This window comes from Simochromis diagramma, unplaced genomic scaffold (genome assembly GCF_900408965.1).
Source record: "Simochromis diagramma unplaced genomic scaffold, fSimDia1.1 OVJJ01000443.1, whole genome shotgun sequence".
In the NCBI taxonomy this organism is placed as follows: Eukaryota; Metazoa; Chordata; class Actinopteri; order Cichliformes; family Cichlidae; genus Simochromis; species Simochromis diagramma.
This window is the reverse complement of record NW_024387268.1, coordinates 596,770-622,475: the sequence shown is the minus strand read 5'-3', so window position 1 is coordinate 622,475 and position 25,706 is coordinate 596,770. Positions and strand designations below refer to the sequence as shown.

General features: G+C 41.5%; 2 protein-coding genes across 2 annotated transcripts in view; both read left to right on the top strand.

Moving 5' to 3' along the window:
• LOC120715464 (zinc finger protein 845-like) overlaps positions 1-25,706 on the top strand; it is a 218,014-nt gene that overhangs the window by 144,340 nt on the left and 47,968 nt on the right. The gene's annotated exons all lie outside the window — the stretch shown is intronic.
• On the top strand, positions 11,009-17,004 carry LOC120715487 (zinc finger protein OZF-like). The gene is made up of 2 exons (XM_040002517.1): positions 11,009-11,325; positions 15,115-17,004. Exons 1-2 carry the CDS (start codon positions 11,154-11,156, stop codon positions 16,293-16,295), a joined length of 1,353 nt encoding a protein of 450 aa, XP_039858451.1. The 5' UTR covers positions 11,009-11,153; the 3' UTR covers positions 16,296-17,004.

Below are 25,706 nucleotides of genomic sequence, written 5' to 3'. Positions count from 1 at the left end.
TGGTTCTGTGCTTCCTCTGTTTTGTCCTGCCCGTATGATCCCTCTGTTCTGTCTGTACCGTGTCTCTGAGTTCAGTCTGTGCATTTCCTGTTTTACTTTGAAGGTCCGTGTCTGATGTCAGTGTGTTCAGTTTTAAATCCTCCCTGTTTCGTCACGTTAATTAGCTTCAGCCGTGTCTCCCTACTGTGTGTAGTTTCCTCGTTTCCCTCTGTGTTTATAGTGTGTGTCCTCTCGTCGCTGGTCTGTGTTGTCTCCCTGAGTCTCTCCCTGTTCCCTCCGTACCTTTTAAGGTTTCAGGTCTGTTTTGTTAGCTTCCCAGTACAGGTTATCCTTAGCATCCTGAGCAGCTGCATCACTGTCTGATATGGTAACTGCACTGTACTGGATCACAATACTCTACAACGGATAGTGAGAGCAGCTGAGAAGATCATTGGAGCTTCTCTTCCCTCCATCACAGACACTTATAGGACCCACTGCATCTGCAAAGCCACCAGCATTGTGGACGACCCCACACACCCCTCACACACACTCTTCACCCTGCTGCCTTCTGGAAAGTGGTACCCGGTACAAAGTACTTGCCAATAAATCTGCTTTTTCCCCATCAGTTACAGCTACTCTACTATTCTTATCAAGAATTGGATAACTCCAGTCTCTTCTTTCTCCCCCCATTTTCCTGATCATCTCCCACACTTCCCCTATTTGAGTATTGCTACCAATTGTATTACAGAAATCTCTCCAGCACGTTCTCTTTGTTCTTCTTATTGTACTTCTGACTTTCGCCTGTGCTTTTTTGTAGTCAATTAAGTGTTGAAAATTATGAGACCGTTTGACCAACTCTATTTCTATTGCTCTATTTCTTTCTCTAACTACTAACTTACATTCATCATTCCACCATGGAACTGCTCTCCTCCTAACTTTCCCTGTTGTCTTTGGAATAGCCTCCTCAGCAGCGAGTAGAATACTTTGACCGATTTCCTGATTCATGCTTTCAACGCTCAACTGATTTTGAACTTGTAAAACCTTCCTCTCACAAACCCTACTAAACTTCCCCCAATTCGCCTTCCCAAACACCCACTTCCCTCCTAATGTGGCCCTTCAGAGGATGCTCATTTCTGCTGCTGTATCTGGGATCACGTTCTTTTGACCTTTTGAATTTCAAGGAGTTTCTAGTTTTGGGAGATTTCTTTGCGATTCTGGAAGAAGTGTTTTGTAACTTTTCTAATAACGCTATAATCAACCTTTGAGTTCAGCATGTTTTCAGTGATTTTCTACAGCAGTTTCTGTGTCATATTATTACAACTGCGTAAATTTATAACAATACATTCAAATATTAAAAAAGCGGAGGAGCATTTTGTCAGCTGATGGTCTTCATCTGCAGCCTTTGAGATTTTCTCCTGTGACGGAGTCGCACAAACTTTACCTCCATCACTTTGGATTCTGAGTGTTGTTGAAAACAGGAGGATACGAGACGATATCTGACTCTGATTGAAATATCTGTTATTCTTTTTTACTGTGTCTCAGTTGTTTGTGGGTTATGAGCTCAGATGTCGGAGTGGTGATATCTGACAGCTGAAGCAGTTTTGTTTCTGTTTCTTCAGAAGACAAACAAACTGTAAATGACATTGTTAGAAAATGTTCTTTATAAATAAAGTTATTTTTCTTCTAATAGTTTTGTGCTTCCACAGCAGCTCTGTCTCTGTCTCTGATCTTTACTGCTTCATTTCTCTGTTGTCTTTGTCATCAGTCCAATGACACAAGAATCAGAGGTGTAACAGTGTGTGGCTCCCTCTAGTGGATGTTGTGGAGTATTCTGTTGTCTTTGCTCCAAAGGTTTTTGTACAGAGTTTTGCTGTTTCCTGTCACTGTGGGCCTCACAGCACAGTAGTACACAGCAGAGTCAGACACTGCAGCAGAGGAGATGCTCATGTTGAGCTGGTTTTTTCCCACTTCAATTTTCAGTCCAGGGATTTTTTCTATTCCTATTACTCCTGATGCAGAGTGAGAGATCATTAACTCTGGTGGTTTTCCAGGATATTGTCGGTACCAGAAGAAATAATCATTACTCTTCACTTCTCTGGATAATCTATAGGACAGAGTAGCAGTGCTGCCTTCTACACTGAACACTTCTTTGTTGGTTGGAGTGAGATCTTCACAGCTGACACCTAAAGGAACAGAAACATGTTTTATTCTTTTATAAATCATCACAATTCAAATGTATTTCTTTAAACACACAGATTGTAACGTACCTGTTAGAAAGGTGAGAATCAGTAAAGAAAGTGCAAAATAGTCCAAAGACAACATGTTGAATGAAGGTAAAGTTTATGGTTTGTGCTGAACTCTGTTGAATGTGGAGGTTTCTCTCTCTTCTAGTTCAGTAACAGCTCAGCTCCTCCCTGAATCTCTCCTCCTCCTCTCTGATCTGGATTTGAACTTCTCTCACTTCCTCCTGTTTTACACACTAGTAGCAGCAGCTTCACTTTCAGGTGGAGCTCATATTTCATCAGGCTCCAGCTTCCCTGCATCACTGAACTGGATAAGCTGAAAATGGATCGATCAGAATCAGAATACTTTATTGATCTCTAGGGGAAATTATTTAATGGATGATTAATTATTCACTGTTAAGTTGCTGAAAAAAATCAAAGTCAAAACAAAAACACTTTCTGAACAAAACATCTTCAGAAAACTGGAGAATTATTCTTCATGACCACGTTGAAAATTCCGATGAGGTCTGTCTGCTTGGAAGCTGAATTAGAAAAAGGTGTACCTCATCACTTTTACACAGAGCTGATCTCCAGGTCATATTTTCCTTTCTTCCTGCTTTATTTGATTTACTAACCAGTCGTTTCACTTTAGTGTTTCCCCTGACTGATCCATTTCTGCTGGTAAACATTCTTGTTTCAGTTGTGTGGTTGGCAGGAAGTGGACCCAAACGCAGGACGCAGGAGAGAAGAATTGAACTCAAAAACCTGCTTCAGTGCTGATTATTCACAGGAATAACAAGAGACCAAAAGCTCCTGCAGGAACGAGGAATCAGAGTAGATGCATGTAAGGAAACCACAGAGCAGAAAAACACAAAGCTTTGAGTCAGCATGATAATGATCAGAGGGAGACTGTGACAATACAGACATGTGGGATAACAAGGGGATTTCTCTGCTCTGGCTCTTGACGAAGGCGGTCGCACTTTTCTCCTCCTCCTCCTCCTCCTCCTCCTCTCTTAGCATCCCTGCTTAGCCTCTTGTGTCCTTGTCTAGTCTTGTGTTTTTTGTATTACTTTCCCTGGAACACTCTCTCACCGTCTGTTCTCTAAAAACTAAAAGAAGGATTATGGATTTGATCAACATGTCCCTGAATGCAATTGACACCCTTTTCTCAACGAGACGTCTGGGCTCGGGTGAGCCTGAGTGCCCTGGAGGGACTTTCCCTGCCGGATACACGACGGACGGGTGGCAGAATTGGAGGGTCGTGTGCCTGGCGGGACTGTCGATCGAAGATGCTGAAGATATCTACCTATTCGGAACCATGATAACAGGGTTCTGGCTGATCGGAGCTGGCTTGGCCCTGACTTATCGAAGAATTAAGGAAGTGGAACCGGCTGTTCAAACCCCCACAAGGCTGCTGTGGTGTGAATAAGGCACGGCGGGACCAAAGATCATAATTTAGAGCCATTTTATTGATTTCACACCACAACACACCCAAACCCCTGAGTCCCCGTGTTTTTAACTAGGTGGGCGTGATTAAGGATGCCGTGCAGGTGCGTCCGCCCTCCCTGCGCGGCACCGCAGACCACGCCCCACCACAGCTGCCTGCTGGGATTGAAACGATGGGACGAGGCGCGACTTCTCAGAATGGGCTCATTGAGTGCAACACTGATAGAATCTTGGAGAAGTTCACTGCGGTCAAGAGGTCTCAGAATCAGCTCTTTGAGCACAAGAATGACAACATCACGGAGCGTAAGTTTGATAACATCATGGAGAAGCTCGCGGCTCTCCAACGGGAGATTGAGAGACCAGTGTCAGACTGTTAGAACAGCTTTGAAATTCATATGAGCTGTTCGCACTAAAGTACAAACCACCATCACTTCATGCAGAGACCCCTTCGGCGCCAGCTGCGGTCCCAAGGCTGGAGCCGAACAACAACACCCTGATAATGACTGTGTTTAGACTGTTTCTTCCCATTCCATGCAAGGCCACCTGGGTTGGCTGGAAGACTGTTTACTTAGCCTGGCAGGGCGAAGGACACTGTCTCAGCTGAACTCTGCACACACACACACAGACACACACACACACACACACACACACACACACACACACACACAGACACACACACAAACATATACACATGCAGATGTACACTCATCCTCCCTCCCTTTCCAAACGCCTTCGACGCTAATTCCCTTCCGATGCTGACGGTAGATCATGGAGACCAGCGCTTATGCTGCAGGCCCGGATGTACTGTCTACACTGGCTGTCTCTCACCCTTTACCTGTGGCTTGTCATGTGTTTCTTTGGTGTATTAAGAGTTTTTCATGTGCAGAGGTGTTTTTTTTCTGTTCTCAAACTGATCTCCCTGTTGGAGCTCAGTCTGGGGGGAGTTATTTTTTTCTCCTTATCTTTCCTCATGTGGTGCATTTCCATTGTTATACCTCTCTGAGCTGTCTTCCCCATGTGATGTTTTGTGCAATGTATGTATGGTCGGAGGGTAAGATGGCGCCGCCATTGCGTGCAATAGGTCGGCAGCCTTATGAAATTTCCCCTTGTGGGACTAATGAAGGCATCTTATCTTATCTTAAAAGGAACAAATGGGAACACAGCTGATGGCAACTAACACAATGATGTGAGAGGAAGTCAAACTAAATACAAGACACAGAGGGCAGTCACCAAAATAAAACAGGAAGAGGAACATAACAGAATGTGGAGACAAGATTAACTTGACAACTAAACAGGGAAACAATGGAGACAGGACACAGAGAGACAGACATGGGGACAAGACTGAGGGAACAGGAAAGGAAAACAATCAACCTGAAGTCCTCTGTCACTAACTAGAGACACAAATACCACAACAGAGAACCAACAAAGGGATCAGGAAAACTCAAAAGCACAAAGAAACCAAAACATTATTAACAGAAACGAGGAGCATAAATTACTTCTAAAAAACAAAAACAAATAATGAAATTACAAAACTCAAAATCCTGATGACTCAGAGACCCTGACAGTTTCCTTATACAGAGAAATGAGGCTGTGTCAGTGTGTCAGAGCCTGCTGATTTACACTGATTTAGATTCAGTAACATACATGTGGTGGCACAAAACAAACTGTGTTTTTCACAACTGACACCAGAGAGAAGCAGAACAATGTTTCAGTCACAGTAACAGAATCAGAGGTTTAACAGTGTGTGGCTCCCTCTAGTGGATGTTGTGGAGTATTCTGTTGTCTTTGCTCCAAAGGTTTTTGTACAGAGTTTTGCTGTTTCCTGTCACTGTGGGCCTCACAGCACAGTAGTACACAGCAGAGTCAGACACTGCAGCAGAGGAGATCTCCAGATGAAACTGCCTTTTTTTCTTTGTCATGTATAAACTTCAGCTTTTCTGTTTGCTCTGAATAATCTGCCATAACAAGCTGTGGATGTGAACCAGACTTCTGATGGTACCAGAAAAGGTTCTGAACATAACCTGAATAGTTGCAGGAGAGAGTCACAGTGTCTCCTTCCAAACTCGTCACTACATCTTTAGCTGGTGTCAGTAAATCCTCAGAGGATCCTGAAAACAACAAAGACATATTTCACCATCATGTTTCTGCATCTTTAAACTTAGTTTATAAAAAGTGAATCAATTCAAACAACATCCAGATATTTTCATGTCCATCATCTCCTTTTACATCTCACTCCATCTTTTGATGACTCACCAGTCTGAAAGGAGACTATCATCATCCAAATGAAAAGCAGCAACATGATTTTCTCTTGGACTGAATGAACAATAGAGAGAACACAGCAGCTCTTCAGCTCCTACATGAAGCCTTTCATGTTCACTGCTGTAGCTCCTCCTCCAAAGGCTGCTTCTTCTGGATAGGCTTGGCCCTGGTTTCTGTGGAGCCTGTAAATAAAGAGCTTTGAATATTTGAAATATTTAGCAGAATGTAGAATAATCTCACTCGTGTATTAAACAGCAGAAGTACACGTGTAAACCAGCCAGCATCAACACTGGACTTTAAAGGTTCATTTGTAGCTGATTGGTTTCAACAACCTAACACAAGTTTATCATATCAAAGCCTGATTAGAAAAATCCTTTTCCACTGTTTTCTGCACAGAGTGAAGCTTTGGATGTAAAGCATCAGCTGTTGGTAGCTCTTCCTAAATTTCTCATACTTGGCAAGTTATAAATCTGTAGGAGTGAAAAAATAAATACAGAGTTCAGTATCAGCTCTGTTAGATATCACAGGCGTTTCTTTAGACTCAGTCATGACGAAGTTATTGAGTGATGTGCATTACTGGGTAGAAATCATTCTCCAGCTTCCTGAAGGTCTTTCAAAGTTTTCCTTGCATTGGCTGCTTGTTCACTCATTTTCAGTCCAGTCCTTGTACCTGATCATTTTCAGGGGAATGTTTTTGATTGTTAAGACTCTAAACACTGAGTAATGAATCCTTCAAGCATGAAATGCTCCTAACTCAACACATGAACCAGTGTTTTCTACACAGAACAGAAAACTAGCAAATAACCAGTTTTATGTTGTATATTTGGACTCTTATTTATTCGACTGTGTCACAAAAAAGACAAATATTCACATTTTGTTGGTTGAATCTCTAAAAAATGCAAAAGATAACAGTTTGACATAATAAAATATTTCTACATCAGTAAGGTGATTCTCAAACAGCTGTTAGCTTGAAATTTGAATTTTATTTAAATATGAGAACAAAGAGTTCTTACTGTTTTTATTTTATACAACATAAATTCTGCAAAAGAATAAAAACTGAGCTGAAGACTTTTAGCTTCATGTGAGAGATTTTACCTTAAAGAGATAAACCTCTGTTACTCTGTTTATTTTGCTTCTGCTGCATTTCTGCATGTCCTCATCCACTAAATATAAAATAGTGTAAATGAGCAGCTTTTGATGTTTGACAGTTTTTATTGTGTCTGAACGTTCCTGCAGTTGGTTTGTGGTTGATGTGGATTTGCTGCTCATGTGAATCCTCCCACAGTGTTTCATTAGCAGCTGTAACCACAGTGACTCTGATAAAACGGGAATTAGCAGAATCCATCTGATATGAAGCTGTGCTTTGAATACCACTTCCCTCCTCTTTGAAGAGTAGTCAGATATCTGTGTTCAGGTTTTTGTACAGCCTCTTCTACACTTTGTATCACTGTGTTTGTAGAGCACAGTAGTAGAGAGCTGTGTCTGCCAGGGTTAGGGCTGTTATGGTCAGAGTAGTTGATGTAGAAGATGTTTCTGAGTCATATCGATCATCAGGAATATACTGAGTTGTGTCCCCCTTTGCCTTGTTTCCAGAGTATAAACTGAGGAGCCTGAAGGTCAGAATGATGTTTGTACCAGTGAAGTAAAGCACCACCCGCATCTGTCTCATAGCTACATGTGAGTTTGACAGATTCTCCTTCTGTTTCAGTGACTTCAGGTTGTTGAGGAGTGATTGAGTCTCCAGCTGTTAGTCCTGGAAAAAGAAAGAAGAAAAGTAGTGAAATGCAGTCTGTATATCTGCTTAATGCAGCAGCTTCAACTAAACTTTAATCCCTGTTCTTAAACTCACCTATAATGTGAGATAGAAGCAAAAAGAGGTGCAGCAACATGTCTTTGGAGTTATTAAAGCCAGACAGACAGCACATGAACAATGTTCTTCCACTGCAGCACAATGACCAACAAATAATGTCATTGGATGAGCTCAACTTCAGTGGGCGGGGCCAGTTTAATAGCTCAGCCAATCAAACAGTTCTGTTGCTTCCACAGCAGCTCTGTCTCTGTCTCTGATCTTTACTGCTTCATTTCTCTGTTGTCTTTGTCATCAGTCCAATGACACAAGAATCAGAGGTTTAACAGTGTGTGGCTCCCTCTAGTGGATGTTGTGGAGTATTCTGTTGTCTTTGCTCCAAAGGTTTTTGTACAGAGTTTTGCTGTTTCCTGTCACTGTGGGCTGCAGAGCACAGTAGTACACAGCAGAGTCAGACAGCTGAAGCTTCTGGATCTTCAGAGAAACTGATGTCTTGTTGAGTTCAGCATCAAATCTGTCCTTCGGGAACTCTTGAGCGTTTTCAGTTCCAGAAGCATCTCGCCGTAAAACATATTTCGGATAGTCGTTCACATCCTGTTTGTACCAGAACAAATATGGAAATGCAGAAGTTGTTTCGTATTTGCAGTAAAGTGTAACTGTGTCTCCTTCAGCAGCAATGACATCTCCTTGTTCCTGGATCACTTTGTCTTCTCCTTTACACTCTGAGGAAGAACAGAACATGCAGAGGAAGAGATGGATCAATAAACATGGTTAAAAACTCACCATTAATCAGACTCACACATTTATTTAAGCAGAGGAAACATGTTGATGTTTGTATCTCACCAAAGAAAAGAGCAGCAAGAATAATCCACAGCCAATGTTCCATCTGTACAACAAGGTTTAAATCAACAGGAGAAACTAGCTGATGTTCAACATTCAGTCTGAGAATTGTTCTCTTCACAGCAGCACTTATTATTGACACAATGGTTGAACACAGTGCAGAAGGAGAGCCCCGCCTACTGGATGATGTCGCCCTCTGTCTCCTCTTTGAGTCTGACTTCTCTCACTTCCTCTTCCTCCTGGTTCACAGACTGTTAGCAGCATTTGAATCACTGTGAGGAGGGAGGATGGAGCACTTTGCACTGTGTGCAAGGACAACGAGCCAAATGTTCTCCATCACTGAGCTAAAAGTGAGACTCAGAGTCAGATATGTTTCCAGATTAGATGAGCTATAAATGTGGAGACACCAGAAGAATTCACAGAACCTGACTCCTGGTGTTTATATATGTGTATGTGTGTGTGTGTGTGTGTGTGTGTGTGTATATATATATATATATATATACACACACACACATATATATGGTTTATTGTTTAGCATGCCTTTAACATCATGAATCCATGTTTCACAAAGCCAGTACACAGGAATTACAACACAATACATGAAGAAAGACTTAAAAACTAGCAATAAAAAGTAAAATAAGTTATTTGTATTTATGTGTGTGGAGCAGCAGATTTGCAAACAAGCTGGTAGATTTGAATTGACTGAAGGATTAAACTCTGTGGTGAAACAGCGTGTGACACCTGTCGGTTCAAATGTCCATCAAAAAAATGTTTAAAAAAATCTTCCTAATTTGTCTTTTTAATCATAAAAGAAAAATAGAAAATGTAACCAGCTGGGCCAAATGGACAATGGTTTCTAATATGCACTTAAATATTGTAACCAAGTTACCAAGTCTGATCACCAAACCAAGCAATGATACAAAACAGTAAAACAGATTCAATCAAACCTTTATTTAAAAAAAGGTTCATCATTTCACATGAAACATTAAAAACTTTCAATCTCCTTAAAACATGCAGCTGTTGTTGGATCTGTTTCACTGTAGCATCAAGATGTGACTGAAAGGACAGAGCATGATCAAGAACAAACTTACTTCCAACTGTCCACCAGTTCAATGGCTGCACTGTTTACTACTGTTAGTGCAGGATGGGGGGATGTCCTCCTGGAGTCAGTTACCAGGTCCTCAGTTTTCAAGGTGTTGATCTTTAAGAATGACTGATCACACCAAGACACAAACTCATCCACAACAGGCCCATGGGAATATTCTTCACCATGACTGTGTCATCCACATATTTAATGAAATGCCTGTTAGGCTGTGTACTCCGACAGTCATTGGTGTACAAAATATACAGTAGGGGAGAGAGACAACATCCCTGTGGTGAACCAGAAGAATTCAGCTGATTGGAAAAACAGCCGTTTACTCTCACACGCTGACATCTGTTAGTTAAAAAGTCTGAACCTACACAATGGGATGTTTCTGCCTCACGCCATACCTGGTTCCATAACATTCTTTGTGTTTCATTTTCATTCATGTTTCATTTACTGAAGCTCAGCTCTTCTATGTTGTTTGCTTTATTAAATGTGAAGGACTTTAACCTCCTAAGACCCGAACTCTTCCACAGCAGCGTTTTTAATTTCTCTTTGATATTTGGGCTGATTGGGACCTGATGAATGTAAAAACAAAGAATTACCAGATTTTTTTAAACCTGATTTTTGTTTCTAAGAAAAATCAGAGCCACATATGAGGATATTTGTTTAAAATGTCGATAGAACAGTGGCAGTATAACGTCCTCGTAAGTGGATATCAGGCCCTTGTAGAGCAAAATTGAGTATTTTGGTCTAAATAACCCAAAATGTGATGTCCACATATGTGGACGCCAGGTCCTAGGACTTTAAAGATGTGGTCATCACAAACTTATCATTTTCATTTTCCAAAGGCTAAAAATCACATCATCAGCTCCTTTAATCAGCAGCTCACTGATAAGGTTTTTAGAAACCTGGATGGAAACAACAGTACCATCTGTGACCCACTTAATGAACAAATATAATGAACAACTGGATAATTAATTCAGGCACAGTTTATTTCAAAACTTTAATTTCCAACAAATGAAAACAGCAAGGTGATGGAGATCATCCGGGACCCTCAGAAAACTAATCCAGCAGCTTCTGGCACTGCAGCAGCACCGATTCTGCCCAAAGTTAAACAGATGACATTTCAAATTCCTGGTGTTCCATGTACCTGGAATAATTCCTGTGGATTCCTGCAGACTGTGGTCTCTAACTCTCTGCTTATTTATTTATTTATTTCTGCTTTTGGTGGAAATTTGACCGGATACACTCTGCATGGACCCTCACAGCAACGGAGAAAAACAGAAACTGAAAACTTATGGTGGTTATAAAAGTGTTTGGGGAGCAAGAGAAACAGACACGTTCGAGCTTTACGAAGCGGAACGAAAAGCCAACTCTCCTCTTCTGCCGGAACTTCACCGTGTGGCACCAGGCGGAAGTAAACGGGGGAGAGACGCTAATCTTTGTTTCAGCAGGAGGTCGGTTGTGTCGTGTTGTGTTGTGTGAGCTGAGTGTGTGAGCTGCGGCAGCAACGATGCCTTCAGTTCAGTATCTGAGAGAGTTTATCAACGAGCGACTAACTGCTGCTGCTGAACAAATATTCTTGGAGTTTGAAAAAACGATCGTCCAGTACGAGGAAGAGATCGACCGTCAGCGCAGACTGCTGGATATCACCTGGAAACCCCAAATCAAGCTGCACAGGACAGGTGAGTCTGTGACGTTTGTTCTGTAGCGATTTTTTGGGCAAAATAAATCCACAGTGTGAGTTACAGTGGTATCAATATAATCAACCAGCGCCAGAAAATGGACACATAAGACGATCAAAAGAGCAATTTTTAATTTCAGTTCAATGTATATGGCGCTAAATAACAGCAACCGCATCAAGACACTTTATACTGTAAAGCAAAGACTCTACAGTAGTGTAGAAAAAACTCCAGCAATCAGATGACGCCCTGTGACCATGCTGGTGAATGACTGTTAGGGGCCTCCAAGTTCTTAAATCTTTTTAGAGCCTTTCTTCAATTCAATTTAATTCCCTTTTATTTATACAGCGCCAAATCACAACAGCAGTCACCTCAAGGCGCTTTATATTGTACAGTAGATACAGAGAAAAACCCAACAATCATATGACCCCCTGAGCAAGCACTTTGGCGACAGTGGGAAGGAAAAACTCCCTTTTAACAGGAAGAAACCTCCGGCAGAACCAGGCTCAGGGAGGGGCGGGGCCATCTGCAGACCAGTGAGGAGTGAGGAGAGGAAGACAGGACAAAGACATGCGGCGGAAGAGAGGCAGAGATTAATAACTAATGATTCAATGCAGAGAGGTCTGTTAATACATAGTGAGTGAAGAAGAAACACCCAATGCATCATGGGAATCCCCGGCAGCCTACGTCTATTGCAGCATAACTAAGGGAGGATTCAGGGTCACCTGGTCCAGCCCTAACTATATGCTTTAGCAAAAAGGAAAGTTTTAAGCCTAATCTTGAAAGTAGAGATAGTGTCTGTCTCCTGAATCTAAACTGGAAGCTGGTTCCACAGAAGAGGGGCCTGAAAACTGAAGGCTCTCCCTCCCATTCTACTTTTAAATACTCTAGGAACAACAAGTAGGCCTGCAGAGCGAGAGTGAAGTGCTCTAATAGGGTGATATGGTACTACAAGGTCATTAAGATAAGATGGGGCCTGATTATTTAAGACCTTGTATGTGAGGAGCAGGATTTTGAATTCAATTCTGGATTTAACAGGAAGCCAATGAAGGGAAGCCAAAACAGGAGAAATCTGCTCTCTCTTTCTAGTCCCTGTCAGGACTCTTGCTGCAGCATTTTGGATTAGCTGAAGGCTTTTCAGGGAGTTTTTAGGACTTCCTGATAATAATGAATTACAGTCGTCCAGCCTGAATTAAGAAGCAGAAAGTTAGCGGCCATCCAGGTCTTTATGTCTTTAAGACATTCCTGCAGTTTAACTCATTGGTGTGTGTTATCTAGCTTCATGGACAGATAGAGCTGGGTGTCATCTGCATAGCAGTGTAAATGTATGCTATGTCTTCTAATGATGCTGCCTAAGGGAAGCATGTATAATGTAAACAGAATTGGTCCTAGCACTGAACCCTGTGGAACTCCATAATTAACCTCAGTGTGTGAAGAGGACTCTCCATTTACATGCACAAACTGGAGTCTATTAGATAGATATGATACAAACCACTGCAGTGCAGTACCTGTAATGGGTACAGACATACATACCTTTGCTTTGATGCTTCGTTTAATGCACGGCTCTGTTGCACGCCGATGTGTTAAATGATGTAAACACGAGCATTTCATCCACTTTAGCAACTAAACACAGACCTGCAATACAAACAGATTCAGGAGCAGCGTGTGAATAAACAACATTAAGTCCTCACAGCCTCCAGTTTTAAGTCTGCAGGGGGGCGTGGGGTGTAATCCACCGTATTCATTTCTAGGCTTTCATAACATTTTTCAAATTAAAAGTGAAATAATATAAAATATCGTATCAATTAAATTGCATTAATATTTTTAAAATATGCAAATAAAAGCTTTTTTGACAAGTCAGTAAAATTGTACATGAACCAATAAACTCTGAGCCACGGGCCCGAGGGTTGTTAGTTTGACACTGAATTATTATTAATATTAATTCATGTTTGTGCTCTTCTCAGCAGCACAAAAACTTAATGTCAGAAACTTTTCCAAGAAAACAGAGTAAAGGTACATTTTTTGCCTTAATTTAGATTCCATATAAATCTTAATTTTATTTGACTTTGACCTTCGACTGTACTCAAAAAAGTTTGATATTTTTTGTGTTTAAGATTTTTTTTTTCTTTAAAAGTTACATTTTGATTAGATCAAGACAAAACACAAAGATTACATGAAGAGGAGATGCTTACATAAGGCCAATGACTCAAGAGTGGAGGCAGAAAGCTGTTCCAAAGTTTTGCAGTTCAGCATTTGGAAGGTTTGCGACGGTGCGGAACCGCAGGCTGCGAAATCCTTTAAGACTTTGAAGTCGGACTGGGATTTTCCGTCAGGGCTTTCTGGTCGTCACTGTGATATTATTCTGTTATCATATGTTACCTTATGTATGTAATCAAAGTAGTTGAATTATGATAACAGCTGTAGGACATATATTATCCTTTAGTTTAGATGGTGTGCTGTGTATGTAGTTTAGTCCTCATTATACTTTTGGGTTAAAAGAACATAATCATTTAGTGTGTGCATAAGTGTGCATCACTCTGTATCCTTGATCTGCTGTGAATGTATTACACTGTTTTCTTGACATGCTTTATTGTTGAATCATAAAAAGAAAGATTGTTCAGGAGACTCTGTGTCTAGGGCAGAAGAGACAGACCACATTCCATACCCCCACCTTTACAGAGAGCAGAGAAACAACTGCCGAGGTCATAACTTAGGCGCCGTAACAGAGAAAGAATGTGAATGTTTAGGCTTTTACGACTAGGTTGTGGCCGCTAGGAACTATAAAAGGCTGTGTAACCCGTCACCATTTTGAGACTCGCTGTGACCCTCTTCATGCATGTCTCCCCATCATGATGGTTCTAATGCTCATAAGTGTTGAATTGTATGGAAATAAATGATTGTTGATTGAGCATTTATACACCGAGTATTGTCCTTCCTTCAGCCCAAAGATTAAAAGAATTGGGAGATTTCAACATCACCCAGAAGCAAAGCAGCCCCACAGCATCACACTGCCACCACCATGTTTGACTGTTGCTATGACGTTCTTTTTTGAAATGTTGTGTTAGTTTTACATCACTTAAAACGGGACTCAAACCTTCCAGAAAGTTGAACTTTTGTCTCGTCTGGTCTCCCAGATTCTGTCTTGTTGTTGAATATTGAACTAAGTTCTTTATGTGTTGTTCTGTTTTTTTTGTGACATCCTGGATGAGTTGTTGCTGTGCTCTTGAAGAGATTTTGGTAGGCCGGCTCCTCTGAGGAAGGTTCACGTTGGCTCTTGCTGTGGTTCGCTGGAATCACTTTGTCAGACGGCTTCTTCTGTTTTTTTTCATTCAGCAGGTCTGGCAGTAACGAGGCCTGCGTGTGGGCAGTGGAAAAAAAACCCGGTTAATCACAGTGCATTTATTTCACAGCACTGCACTGGTGGTTTGTAATGAACCAGGAAAATAATTTACATTTGAGTACTACTAAACGAGTCGGTGGTCAGTTAGTTTCATCATTGGGAGGGGGGCATCTTGGTTTTGTTAGTCCAAAATACTGAATTAGTGTAGACATCCATTAATTTGGAGCCATTTTTACAAAGTGAAAGAAACCTTGCTTCTCAGTACTCTGCACTTCCACACAGCTCACATGTATTCCCGGCACTGCCACAACAGCTGGGATTGAAACCCTAACTTGCTACAATGAACGGTGATTGACACGCTGACTAAGTAATAGGAATATATGGTGATGTCCTATTGTCATAACCTCATAACCGTGTTTGTTTATTTTTCTTGTCTCTTTCTGTCCTTCCAGACCTTGCACAGCAGCATGTCTGTAAGGAGGAGGTTCTTCCTGAGCAGCAGCTTTGTAACCAGGAGAGGAGCTCCAGACTGGACCGGGAGGAACCAGAACCTCCTCAGAGTACAGAGGAACAGCAGGAACTGCGCGGCAGTCAGGAGGACGAGCAGGTTGTAGAGAAGGAAGAGAATGATACCATTTTTAAGGTGACTGTTACTTGGGGGGAAAGCAACCAGAGTGAAGCAGAACCAGACAGTGACCAGCTCGCTGCTCACAGCTCTGCTGTAGCTGAGAGCCAAGATCAGGAAGGAAGCAGGAATGTCAATTCAGGTTCGACTGGAAATAGAAGCAGAAGTCAGAGCAATGATACAGAAAGCTCTCCCATGCCAGCTGATAAGTGTAACACTGATACAGGTAAACAGCCTTTGAAAGGAGATGGTTTTCCCTTAAGAAAATGTAAAAAAGCCTTCAAGAAAAAGTCTCAAAAGAGGACACGTCCCAGAATGCAAACAAGCGAGAAGCTGCATACCTGCAAAACGTGTGAGAAAACCTTTAGTGAAAAGAGCGTTTTGTTGCGTCACACAAAAACTCACACGGGAGAGAAGATTCATTCTTGCAAAACGTGTGAGAAAACCTTTATTCAACGCAGTGATTTGATGAACCACATGAGAATCCACACCGGCGAGAGGCCATACTCTTGTAAAACATGCGGGAAGTCTTTCAATCAAAGTGGTAATTTGATGGCCCACCAGCGAATCCACACCGGTGAGAGGCCATATTCTTGCACAACGTGTGGAAAAACCTTTAGTCAAGGTAGTAATTTGTTGAGCCACATGCGATGCCACACAGGAGAGAAGCCTCACGTTTGTAAGACCTGCGGGGAAAGATTTACAACGTCAGGGTCGCTTAAAATCCACACCACGAGCCACACAGGAGAGAGGCCTCATCCTTGCCAAGCATGTGGGAAAACCTTCACTACACGCTGTAACCTTCTGCGCCACATGAGAACGCACACAGGAGAGAAACCGTATGTTTGTGAGACCTGCGGGGAAAGATTTACTCTGTCAACGTCACTTAAAAGCCACAAAACTATCCACACGGGAGAGAAACCATATCACTGTAAAACCTGTGGGAAAATGTTCCGCCAGAGTCATCATTTGTCGTTGCACATGAAGACCCACAAACAGCAGTCGTAGTGCTGAAAGTTTTGTGGGGAAAACCGTATTTCAAACACCTTTACACTACTCCAACAACTATTCTGATTGGCAGCATTTGTTCTGATAATATCTGTTCATTTTTCTTTTTTTTGTAAGAAGTCCCTCATGAACAGTTGACCTCCTCACCCGATCACTAAGGAAGGCCAGCACCACCCTTCAGTGGATGCTCATTTCTGCTGCTGTATCTGTGATAACGTTCTTTTGACCTTTTGAATTTCAGGGAGTTTCTTGTTTTTTCTTTGCGATTCTGGAAGAAGTGTTTTGTAACTTTTCTAATAACGCTATAATCAACCTTTGAGTTCAGCATGTTTTCAGTGATTTTCTACAGCAGTTTCTGTGTCATATTATTACAACTGTGTAAATTTATAACAATACATTCAAATATTAAAAAAGCGGAGGAGCATTTTGTCAGCTGATGGTCTTCATCTGCAGCCTTTGAGATTTTCTCCTGTGACGGAGTCGCACAAACTTTACCTCCATCACTTTGGATCCTGAGTGTTGTTGAAAACAGGAGGATACGAGACGATATCTAACTCTGATTGAAATATCTGTTATTCTTTTTTACTGTGTCTCAGTTGTTTGTGGGTTATGAGCTCAGATGTCGGAGTGGTGATATCTGACAGCTGAAGCAGTTTTGTTTCTGTTTCTTCAGAAGACAAACAAACTGTAAATGACATTGTTAGAAAGTGTTCTTTATAAATAAAGTTATTTTTCTTCTAATAGTTTTGTGCTTCCACAGCAGCTCTGTCTCTGTCTCTGATCTTTACTGCTTCATTTCTCTGTTGTCTTTGTCATCAGTCCAATGACACAAGAATCAGAGGTTTAACAGTGTGTGGCTCCCTCTAGTGGATGTAGTGGAGTATTCTGTTGTCTTTGCTCCAAAGGTTTTTGTACAGAGTTTTGCTGTTTCCTGTCACTGTGGGCTGCAGAGCACAGTAGTACACAGCAGAGTCAGACAGCTGAAGCTTCTGGATCTTCAGAGAAACTGATGTCTTGTTGAGCTCAGCATCAAATCTGTCCTCCTGGAACTCTTGAGCATTCTCTTCAGCTCCCGTACTGTCTCGCCTTAAAACATACTTTGGAAAGTTGTTCACATCTTGTTTGTACCAGAACAAATATGTAGCATATGTAGAAGTTGTTTCATATTTGCAGTAAAGTGTAACTGTGTCTCCTTCAGCAGCAATGACATCTCCTTGTTCCTGGATCACTTTGTCTTCTCCTTTACACTCTGAGGAAGAACAGAACATGCAGAGGAAGAGATGGATCAATAAACATGAAGTTAAAAACTCACCATTAATCAGACTCACACATTTATTTAAGCAGAGGAAACATGTTGATGTTTGTATCTCACCAAAGAAAAGAGCAGCAAGAATAATCCACAGCCAATGTTCCATCTGTACAACAAGGTTTAAATCAACAGGAGAAACTAGCTGATGTTCAACATTCAGTCTGAGAATTGTTCTCTTCACAGCAGCACTTATTATTGACACAATGGTTGAACACAGTGCAGAAGGAGAGCCCCGCCTACTGGATGATGTCGCCCTCTAGTGGAGCTGAGCAGTGTGGACAAATCTTCCAGTACCTTGTGTTTTTGTACATCCTGTGTTACCCTGCTAACTGAGGCCGGCAGAGTCTGAGCTGTAGCTCTTGGCTTTGTTGCAGTTTCACTGAACATCACATGATCAGACCTTGGGATGAATTTGCTGGGACTTCCTCACCTGGGATGATTGGCAGCTTAAATGGTTTCCACTTGTGAATAATAATCTCACTGCAGACAAAGGAAATTAAAACAGTTTGAAAACGGCCTCATAATCTCTCCACTATGTCTTTCTGAAACTGACCCACATCTTGTATGGACGGCACGCTCCAAGGTTCAGGTGGTTTGTGCTGCATGTTTCCCTCAGACGCTGCAGGACGTTACAGTGGAATGTGCTGACAGTCTGACCCCGAGGGATCAATGCATAGCGAACAACCCTTTGAGTTCTTTAGGAACCAAAGATTTGCATGCTCACTGTGGAGATGATCTAATGCCTCCTCTTCAAACTCTGACACTGTGGACTCTCCACTGAAAACTGCTGTTTGGTGTTTATCAGAGTGGGAACCCAAGACAGCCCCAAAGTTTCTGTTTGGCAAAGAAGAAACTGTCTTAAACTAAACTGCATCAAAATATGTCATCAGCATATTTTTGTGATTTTATGTCAGGTTATAATTTGTATTTGATTCAGAACTTTCTAATTCATGTTTTCACTCTGACTCAGTTCAGGGTTGATTGTGTGCGCTCTGCCAGCTCGAGTCTCCAGTAGATTTTTTTTTCATTTGCTGTGTTTTGTGTTTGTTTGGTGCTTTAGACGTGACATTAATTCAATAAGGAGAGATCACTTGGAAGAACTGAACGTGATTTTCTGAGATGGAGAAGTTAATCAGTGTATTTGGAGATTGGACTCTGATGGAGTCCCAGCAGTGACAGAATCTAGGACGGGACTCCCGGCGTTTTAGATGCTGCTGGTGGTGAAGATGAATATTTAGGCTCGGATGGTGCTCTGACTGATTTGGGTGAGGTGGAGATGTGGAGGAGATGGGTTCAATGAATGAGTGGCTGAAAGGGAGAATACTGGAGAGCATAGACATAAACCACACAGAGTGGGGGCTGAGTACAGTGAGCACATTTAGAGTTGGGTGAATTGGTTATTTGTAAGTTTTTATCACATCTTTGTTGGCATTCACTCTTCTAGCATGAGCTCTTAAATCTCCGTGCAGCTTTAACTCTGCCATATCGAGCGCAAAGTATAAGACGCGTTTCTTGTCTTTGTAAAATATCTGCACAAAGAGACTGTGTGTTGAAAATAATAGTAAATCAGTTTGTGTGCTTGACTTAAATATTCCCCTCCCAGTGTAGTGCGCTTAGAGAAAGGAACTCCCAGAAATGCACAGGTAAGAACTGAGGGTCAGGTCAGGAGTTTCCACCTCTTACATCAATCTTCTCACTGAGCTCCCTTTATAAATGTCAACAGTACATTTTTTATGTCAAATCCATAAAGGATACCATCTCATTGGCTGAGTAAATCAGTGGGTGGAGCCACAGAAAATAACTTTCAGGGTCTGTTGGAGCAGTGAACCATCTGTTGGTGTTAAACAATCCAGCGAGCTGCAGCGACACGTTAGAGAAATCCACACGGTGATTTTTACAGCTGGTCTCGTTGCACAAGCGTCTGCACAAGTGTCCATATCAGACTGTAAAGTTTAAGGAGGAGAGGATTTGATTGTGTTCGTTTATTTTTAATCCCAGCAGAAGATCAGATCAGAACACACTGAGAGTGTCGATTATTCCCACTTTGCTGGAGGAACTCAAAGATAATCTGCAACCTCCAATCCTCTAATACCTGAATCAACATTTCCTGCAGTATGTTGACAAAAATTAAAGACTTTTAATACATTTTTATTTTTCATCAGGCTTCATTTCAACTCTGGAACAAACACTGAGAAAAGAAATACCGAATTAATGTTATCCTTTATTTAACCAGGAAGTGAATCTCTTTCCTTCAGCTTCACAACATTTACACTTCAGAGGCTTTGAATTTCAGGACCACAGACAGCGACGATGTTTCCTCCTGACTGTTGATGCTGATATAAAGTGTTGGTTTGTGGTTGATGTGGATTTGCTGCTCATGTGAATCCTCCCACAGTGTTTCATTAGCAGCTGTAACCACAGTGACTCTGATAAAACAGGAATTAGCAGAATCCATCTGATATGAAGCTGTGCTTTGAATACCACTTCCCTCCTCTTTGAAGAGTAGTCAGATATCTGTGTTCAGGTTTTTGTACAGCCTCTTCTACACTTTGTATCACTGTGTTTGTAGAGCACAGTAGTAGAGAGCTGTGTCTGCCAGGGTTAGGGCTGCTATGGTCAGAGTAGTTGATGTATATGATGTTTGGGATCCATATCGTTTATCCGGAATATATTCACCACTCCGTGATCTTGCTCCTTTCCAGAGTATAAACTGAGGAGCCTGAAGGTCAGAATCATGTCTGTACCAATAAAGCCAAGGATAACTATCACTTGTCTCATAGCTACATGTGAGTGTGACAGATTCTCCTTCTGTTTTAGTGACTTCAGGTTGTTGAGGAGTGATTGAGTCTCCAGCTGTTAGTCCTGGAAAAAGAAAGAAGAAAAGTAGTGAAATGCAGTCTGTATATCTGCTTAATGCAGCAGCTTCAACTAAACTTTAATCCCTGTTCTTAAACTCACCTATAATGTGAGATAGAAGCAAAAAGAGGTGCAGCAACATGTCTTTGGGGTTATTAAAGCCAGACAGACAGCACATGAACAATGTTCTTCCACTGCAGCACAATGACCAACAAATAATGTCATTGGATGGGCTCAACTTCAGTGGGCGGGGCCAGTTTAATAGCTCAGCCAATCAAACAGTTCTGTGCTTCCACAGCAGCTCTGTCTCTGTCTCTGATCTTTACTGCTTCATTTCTCTGTTGTCTTTGTCATCAGTCCAATGACACAAGAATCAGAGGTTTAACAGTGTGTGGCTCCCTCTAGTGGATGTTGTGGAGTATTCTGTTGTCTTTGCTCCAAAGGTTTTTGTACAGAGTTTTGCTGTTTCCTGTCACTGTGGGCCTCACAGCACAGTAGTACACAGCAGAGTCTGTCGCTGCAGCAGAGGAGATCTGAAGATCCATTTGTCTGTTATTATCAACTGCTTTTACATTTAATCCTGAGACTGGATCTGATATTTTCTCCCCTGTCCCTGAGTGAGAGATCAGAAACTCTGGTGGTTTTCCAGGATATTGTTGATACCAGAAGAAATAATCATTAGTCTTCACTTCTCTGGATAATCTATAGGACAGAGTAGCTGTGCTGCCTTCTACACTGAACACTTCTTTGTTGGTTGGAGTGAGATCTTCACAGCTGACACCTAAAGGAACAGAAACATGTTTTATTCTTTTATAAATCATCACAGTTCAAATGTGTTTCTTTAAACACACAGATTGTAACGTACCTGTTAGAATGGTGAGAATCAGTAAAGAAAGTGCAAAATAGTCCAAAGACAACATGTTGAATGAAGGTAAAGTTTATGGTTTGTGCTGAACTCTGTTGAATGTGGAGGTTTCTCTCTCTTCTAGTTCAGTAACAGCTCAGCTCCTCCCTGAATCTCTCCTCCTCCTCTCTGATCTGGATTTGAACTTCTCTCACTTCCTCCTGCTTTACACACTAGTAGCAGCATTTTCACTTTCAGGTGGGAGCTGTTGGGATCAAATAATTTGCAGTGCATCAATAATTCTATGCTTTTTATTAATAAGTGTTATAAAGTCATATAGTATAGTATTAAGTGGACACAGCCCTGAAAAATAAAGGCATGAGACCATGTGTCCTTGGGGAGTAGAAAGCTGTAGACTGTCGGTCACACTTGCCTGGGAAAATGTAGAAAAGAGAGGACCATCTCTAGTGGAAAGTTACTGAGACACTGTTTTTTAGAGATGCTTTTTGAGTAAAGGTTTAACTACAGCTAGCTTGAAGGCCTGTGGTACATAGCCGATTATTAGAGATAGGTTGATCATATTTAAGATCGAAGCATTAATTAATGGCAGGACTTCTTTGAGCAGTTTTGTAGGAATGGGGTCTAAAAGACACGTTGATGGTTTGGAGGAAGTAATTATTGAAGTTAAGTCAGAAAGATCAATTGGAGAAAAAGAGTCTAACTTAACATCAATGGTACTAAGAGTAGTTGTAGATAATATTACATCTGTGGGATGATTATTGGTAATTTTTTCTCTAATGATAAAATTTTTATTTGTGAAGAAGTTCATGAAGTCATTACTAGTTAACGTTAAAGGGATGGTTGGCTCAACAGAGCTCTGACTGTTTGTCAGTCTGGCTACAGAGCTGAAGAGAAACCTGGGGTTGTTCTTATTTTCTTCAATCAGTGATGAATAGTAAGATGTTCTGGCTTTGCGGAGGGCTTTCTTATAAAGCAACAAACTATTTCTCCAGGCTAAATGATGATCCTCTAAATTTGTGACACGCCATTTCCTCTCCAGCTTACGAGTCATCTGCTTTAGGGTACGTGTTTGAGAATTATACCACGGAGTCAGGTACTTCTGATTAGAGGCCTTAGTTTTCACAGGAGCTACAGTATCCAGAGTCGTACGTAGTGAGGAGGTGAAATTATTAACAAGATAATCTACCTCTGTTGGAGTAGCATTCAGATAGCTGCTCTGCTCTGTGTTGGTACAGGGCATTGAAGATGATAACAGTGGGTGGATTATATTCTTAAACTTAGTTACAGCGCTTTCAGAAAGACATCTACTGTGATAAACATCTACTCTCCACTGCTGTGTAATCAATTATTGTACATTTACATTTAATCAGAACCCCTGATAAAGACCCCTATTAACTGATCTGCACGTCCTTTAGCACACTTCCAGAGATGCCGCCCAGTCCTGCTGCTTTCTTGGGGTTTTTACTGCCCTTAGTACATGCCTCACATCATGCTCTTCAACTGTGAAAATGTGGCTGATATTGGCTGGTGGATGTGATGCAGCCACTTCTGGTGTTTTCTGTTCGAAGCGGGGGTAGAAGCAGTTCAACTTCTCTACGAGTGCAGCATCGACATCCACAGCATTGGATCTAGGTTTGTAGTTGGTGATGTTATGGACTGCCCTCCACACCTGAGGGGATTATAATGAGGGAAGTAGAAACACCTGGGGAAACACAGCTGATGCAAATGAACCTGAACCTGAACACTACAGGGGAAATATAACTGAACATGCTAAACGTGACGACACTAGAATAAAATAAAAAAGGAAACATGGAGACACAGGCATAACAACCAAACTTGACAATAGGACAAAGAACACAAAGGCATAAATTACATGATAGACTCGAGGAACAGAAAGGAACAAAGGGAGAAGAACATGGAAACAGATACGGGGGACAAAGGCTGTAAAAACACACTCACGCACACATAAGTAGAGACTGGAGAGACATAGAGGGGCGAGACACAAGGGCAAACCTACATCGACAAAGAGACCAGAAAGAAACATCAACCAGTAAATCTTTCAGCTGTAAAACATCATTAATGCACCAAAAATGATGGGAGTTTATTACTAGTTACTTTATTTGACTTCTGATGTCTGTATGTCTGAACGTTCCTGCAGTTGGTTTGTGGTTGATGTGGATTTGCTGCTCATGTGAATCCTCCCACAGTGTTTCATTAGCAGCTGTAACCACAGTGACTCTGATAAAACAGGAATTAGCAGAATCCATCTGATATGAAGCTGTGCTTTGAATACCACTTCCCTCCTCTTTGAAGAGTAGTCAGATATCTGTGTTCAGGTTTTTGTACAGCCTCTTCTACACTTTGTATCACTGTGTTTCTAGAGCACAGTAGTAGAGAGCTGTGTCTGCCAGGGTTAGGGCTGTTATGGTCAGATTAGTTGTTGTAGGTGATGTTTCTGATTCATATCGTTTATCAGGAATATATTCATAACCACTGAAGTCTTTTGCTCCTTTCCTTAATATAAACTGAGGAGCCTGAAGGTCAGAATGATGTCTGGACCAATAAAGCCAAGGAGTATCATCACTTGTCTCATAGCTACATGTGAGTTTGACAGATTCTCCTTCTGTTTCAGTGACTTCAGCTTGTTGAGGAGTGAGTGAGTCTCCAGCTGTTAGTCCTGGAAAAAGAAAGAAGAAAAGTAGTGAAATGCAGTCTGTATATCTGCTTAATGCAGCAGCTTCAACTAAACTTTAATCCCTGTTCTTAAACTCACCTATAATGTGAGATAGAAGCAAAAAGAGGTGCAGCAACATGTCTTTGGAGTTATTAAAGCCAGACAGACAGCACATGAACAATGTTCTTCCACTGCAGCACAATGACCAACAAATAATGTCATTGGATGAGCTCAACTTCAGTGGGCGGGGCCAGTTTAATAGCTCAGCCAATCAAACAGTTTTGTGCTTCCACAGCAGCTCTGTCTCTGTCTCTGATCTTTACTGCTTCATTTCTCTGTTGTCTTTGTCATCAGTCCAATGACACAAGAATCAGAGGTTTAACAGTGTGTGGCTCCCTCTAGTGGATGTTGTGGAGTATTCTGTTGTCTTTGCTCCAAAGGTTTTTGTACAGAGTTTTGCTGTTTCCTGTCACTGTGGGCTGCAGAGCACAGTAGTACACAGCAGAGTCAGTCACTGCAGCAGAGGAGATGCTCATCTTGATTTCTGTTCCCTTCACTTGAATCTTCAATCCAGGAACTTTTTCTACTCCTACTTCTCCTGAAGGTGAGTGTGAGATCAGGAACTCTGGAGGTTTTCCTGGATGTTGTCGATACCAGAAGAAATAAGTAGCACCTGTGGTGTATTTGTAGGTCAGAGTAACTGTGCTGCCTTCTACACTGGACTCTTCATCTTTGACTGGAGTGAGCTGATCACATGTGACACCTGAAGGAAGAGAGAACGTTTTCAATCAATAATTGACGTTAATGAATCATTTGAATTGAACATAGTTTCCTGTGTAGGTGAGCAGACCTGTGAGAGTGAGAAGAATCAGAGGAAACACACAGTGATGTAATGACAGCATGTTGAGGAACATAAAGTTTGTTTTGTGTTGAACTCTGTTGAATGTGGAGGTTTTTCTCTCTTCTATAGTTCAGTAACAGCTCAGCTCCTCCCTGAATCTCTGCTCCTCCTCTCTGCTCTCAGTCACTCCTCCTCCTGTGCTTCACACACTTTATAACCAAAATGATTTAAGGGAGCCGTGTGACACGTCACACAAGCAGAAGTCACATTAACGATGTAGACAGAGTCAGAGAGTCGCTGATACTCACACAGTTAAAAAGTCTGAAACTTGAGACATTTGGAGAAAAATGTGTAAGAAGTCCTGAATTCAAGAAACATCTCAGAATAGTTTGTGTATGTTGGGAAGGATTTTTGTTCACAACTGTTTGTTCAAATGAAGCATCATCTTATTTGATTTGATCTTCAAACACAAACCTGAGAGACGTCATGTCTGTGGACACGACATGCAGGAGTGTTGTGGTGCAGCAGCAGTCCCAGTTACAGCTGACACTTTTGGAAACAACATCTGTTTTACTTTGTGGCTGTTTGGTCAGTTTGATGTGAAGTAAAATGTATTTATACAACATTTTTTAAGACAAAGTGCTTTACAGGGAATATAAAAAAAATATCAGACACAAAAACATGTTACACAAGAACATCACCCAAATGCCGCTCTAAAACGAGGATGTTTTAGCTGTTTTTTTTAAAAGATGAAGTGCTTCGACAGGCTCGTCATGAGGCACATTAAGACCCGGCTGCCACCCACACTGGACCCACTGCAGTTTGCCCCCAACTGGTCAAAAGAAGACGCCATCACCACCACCCTA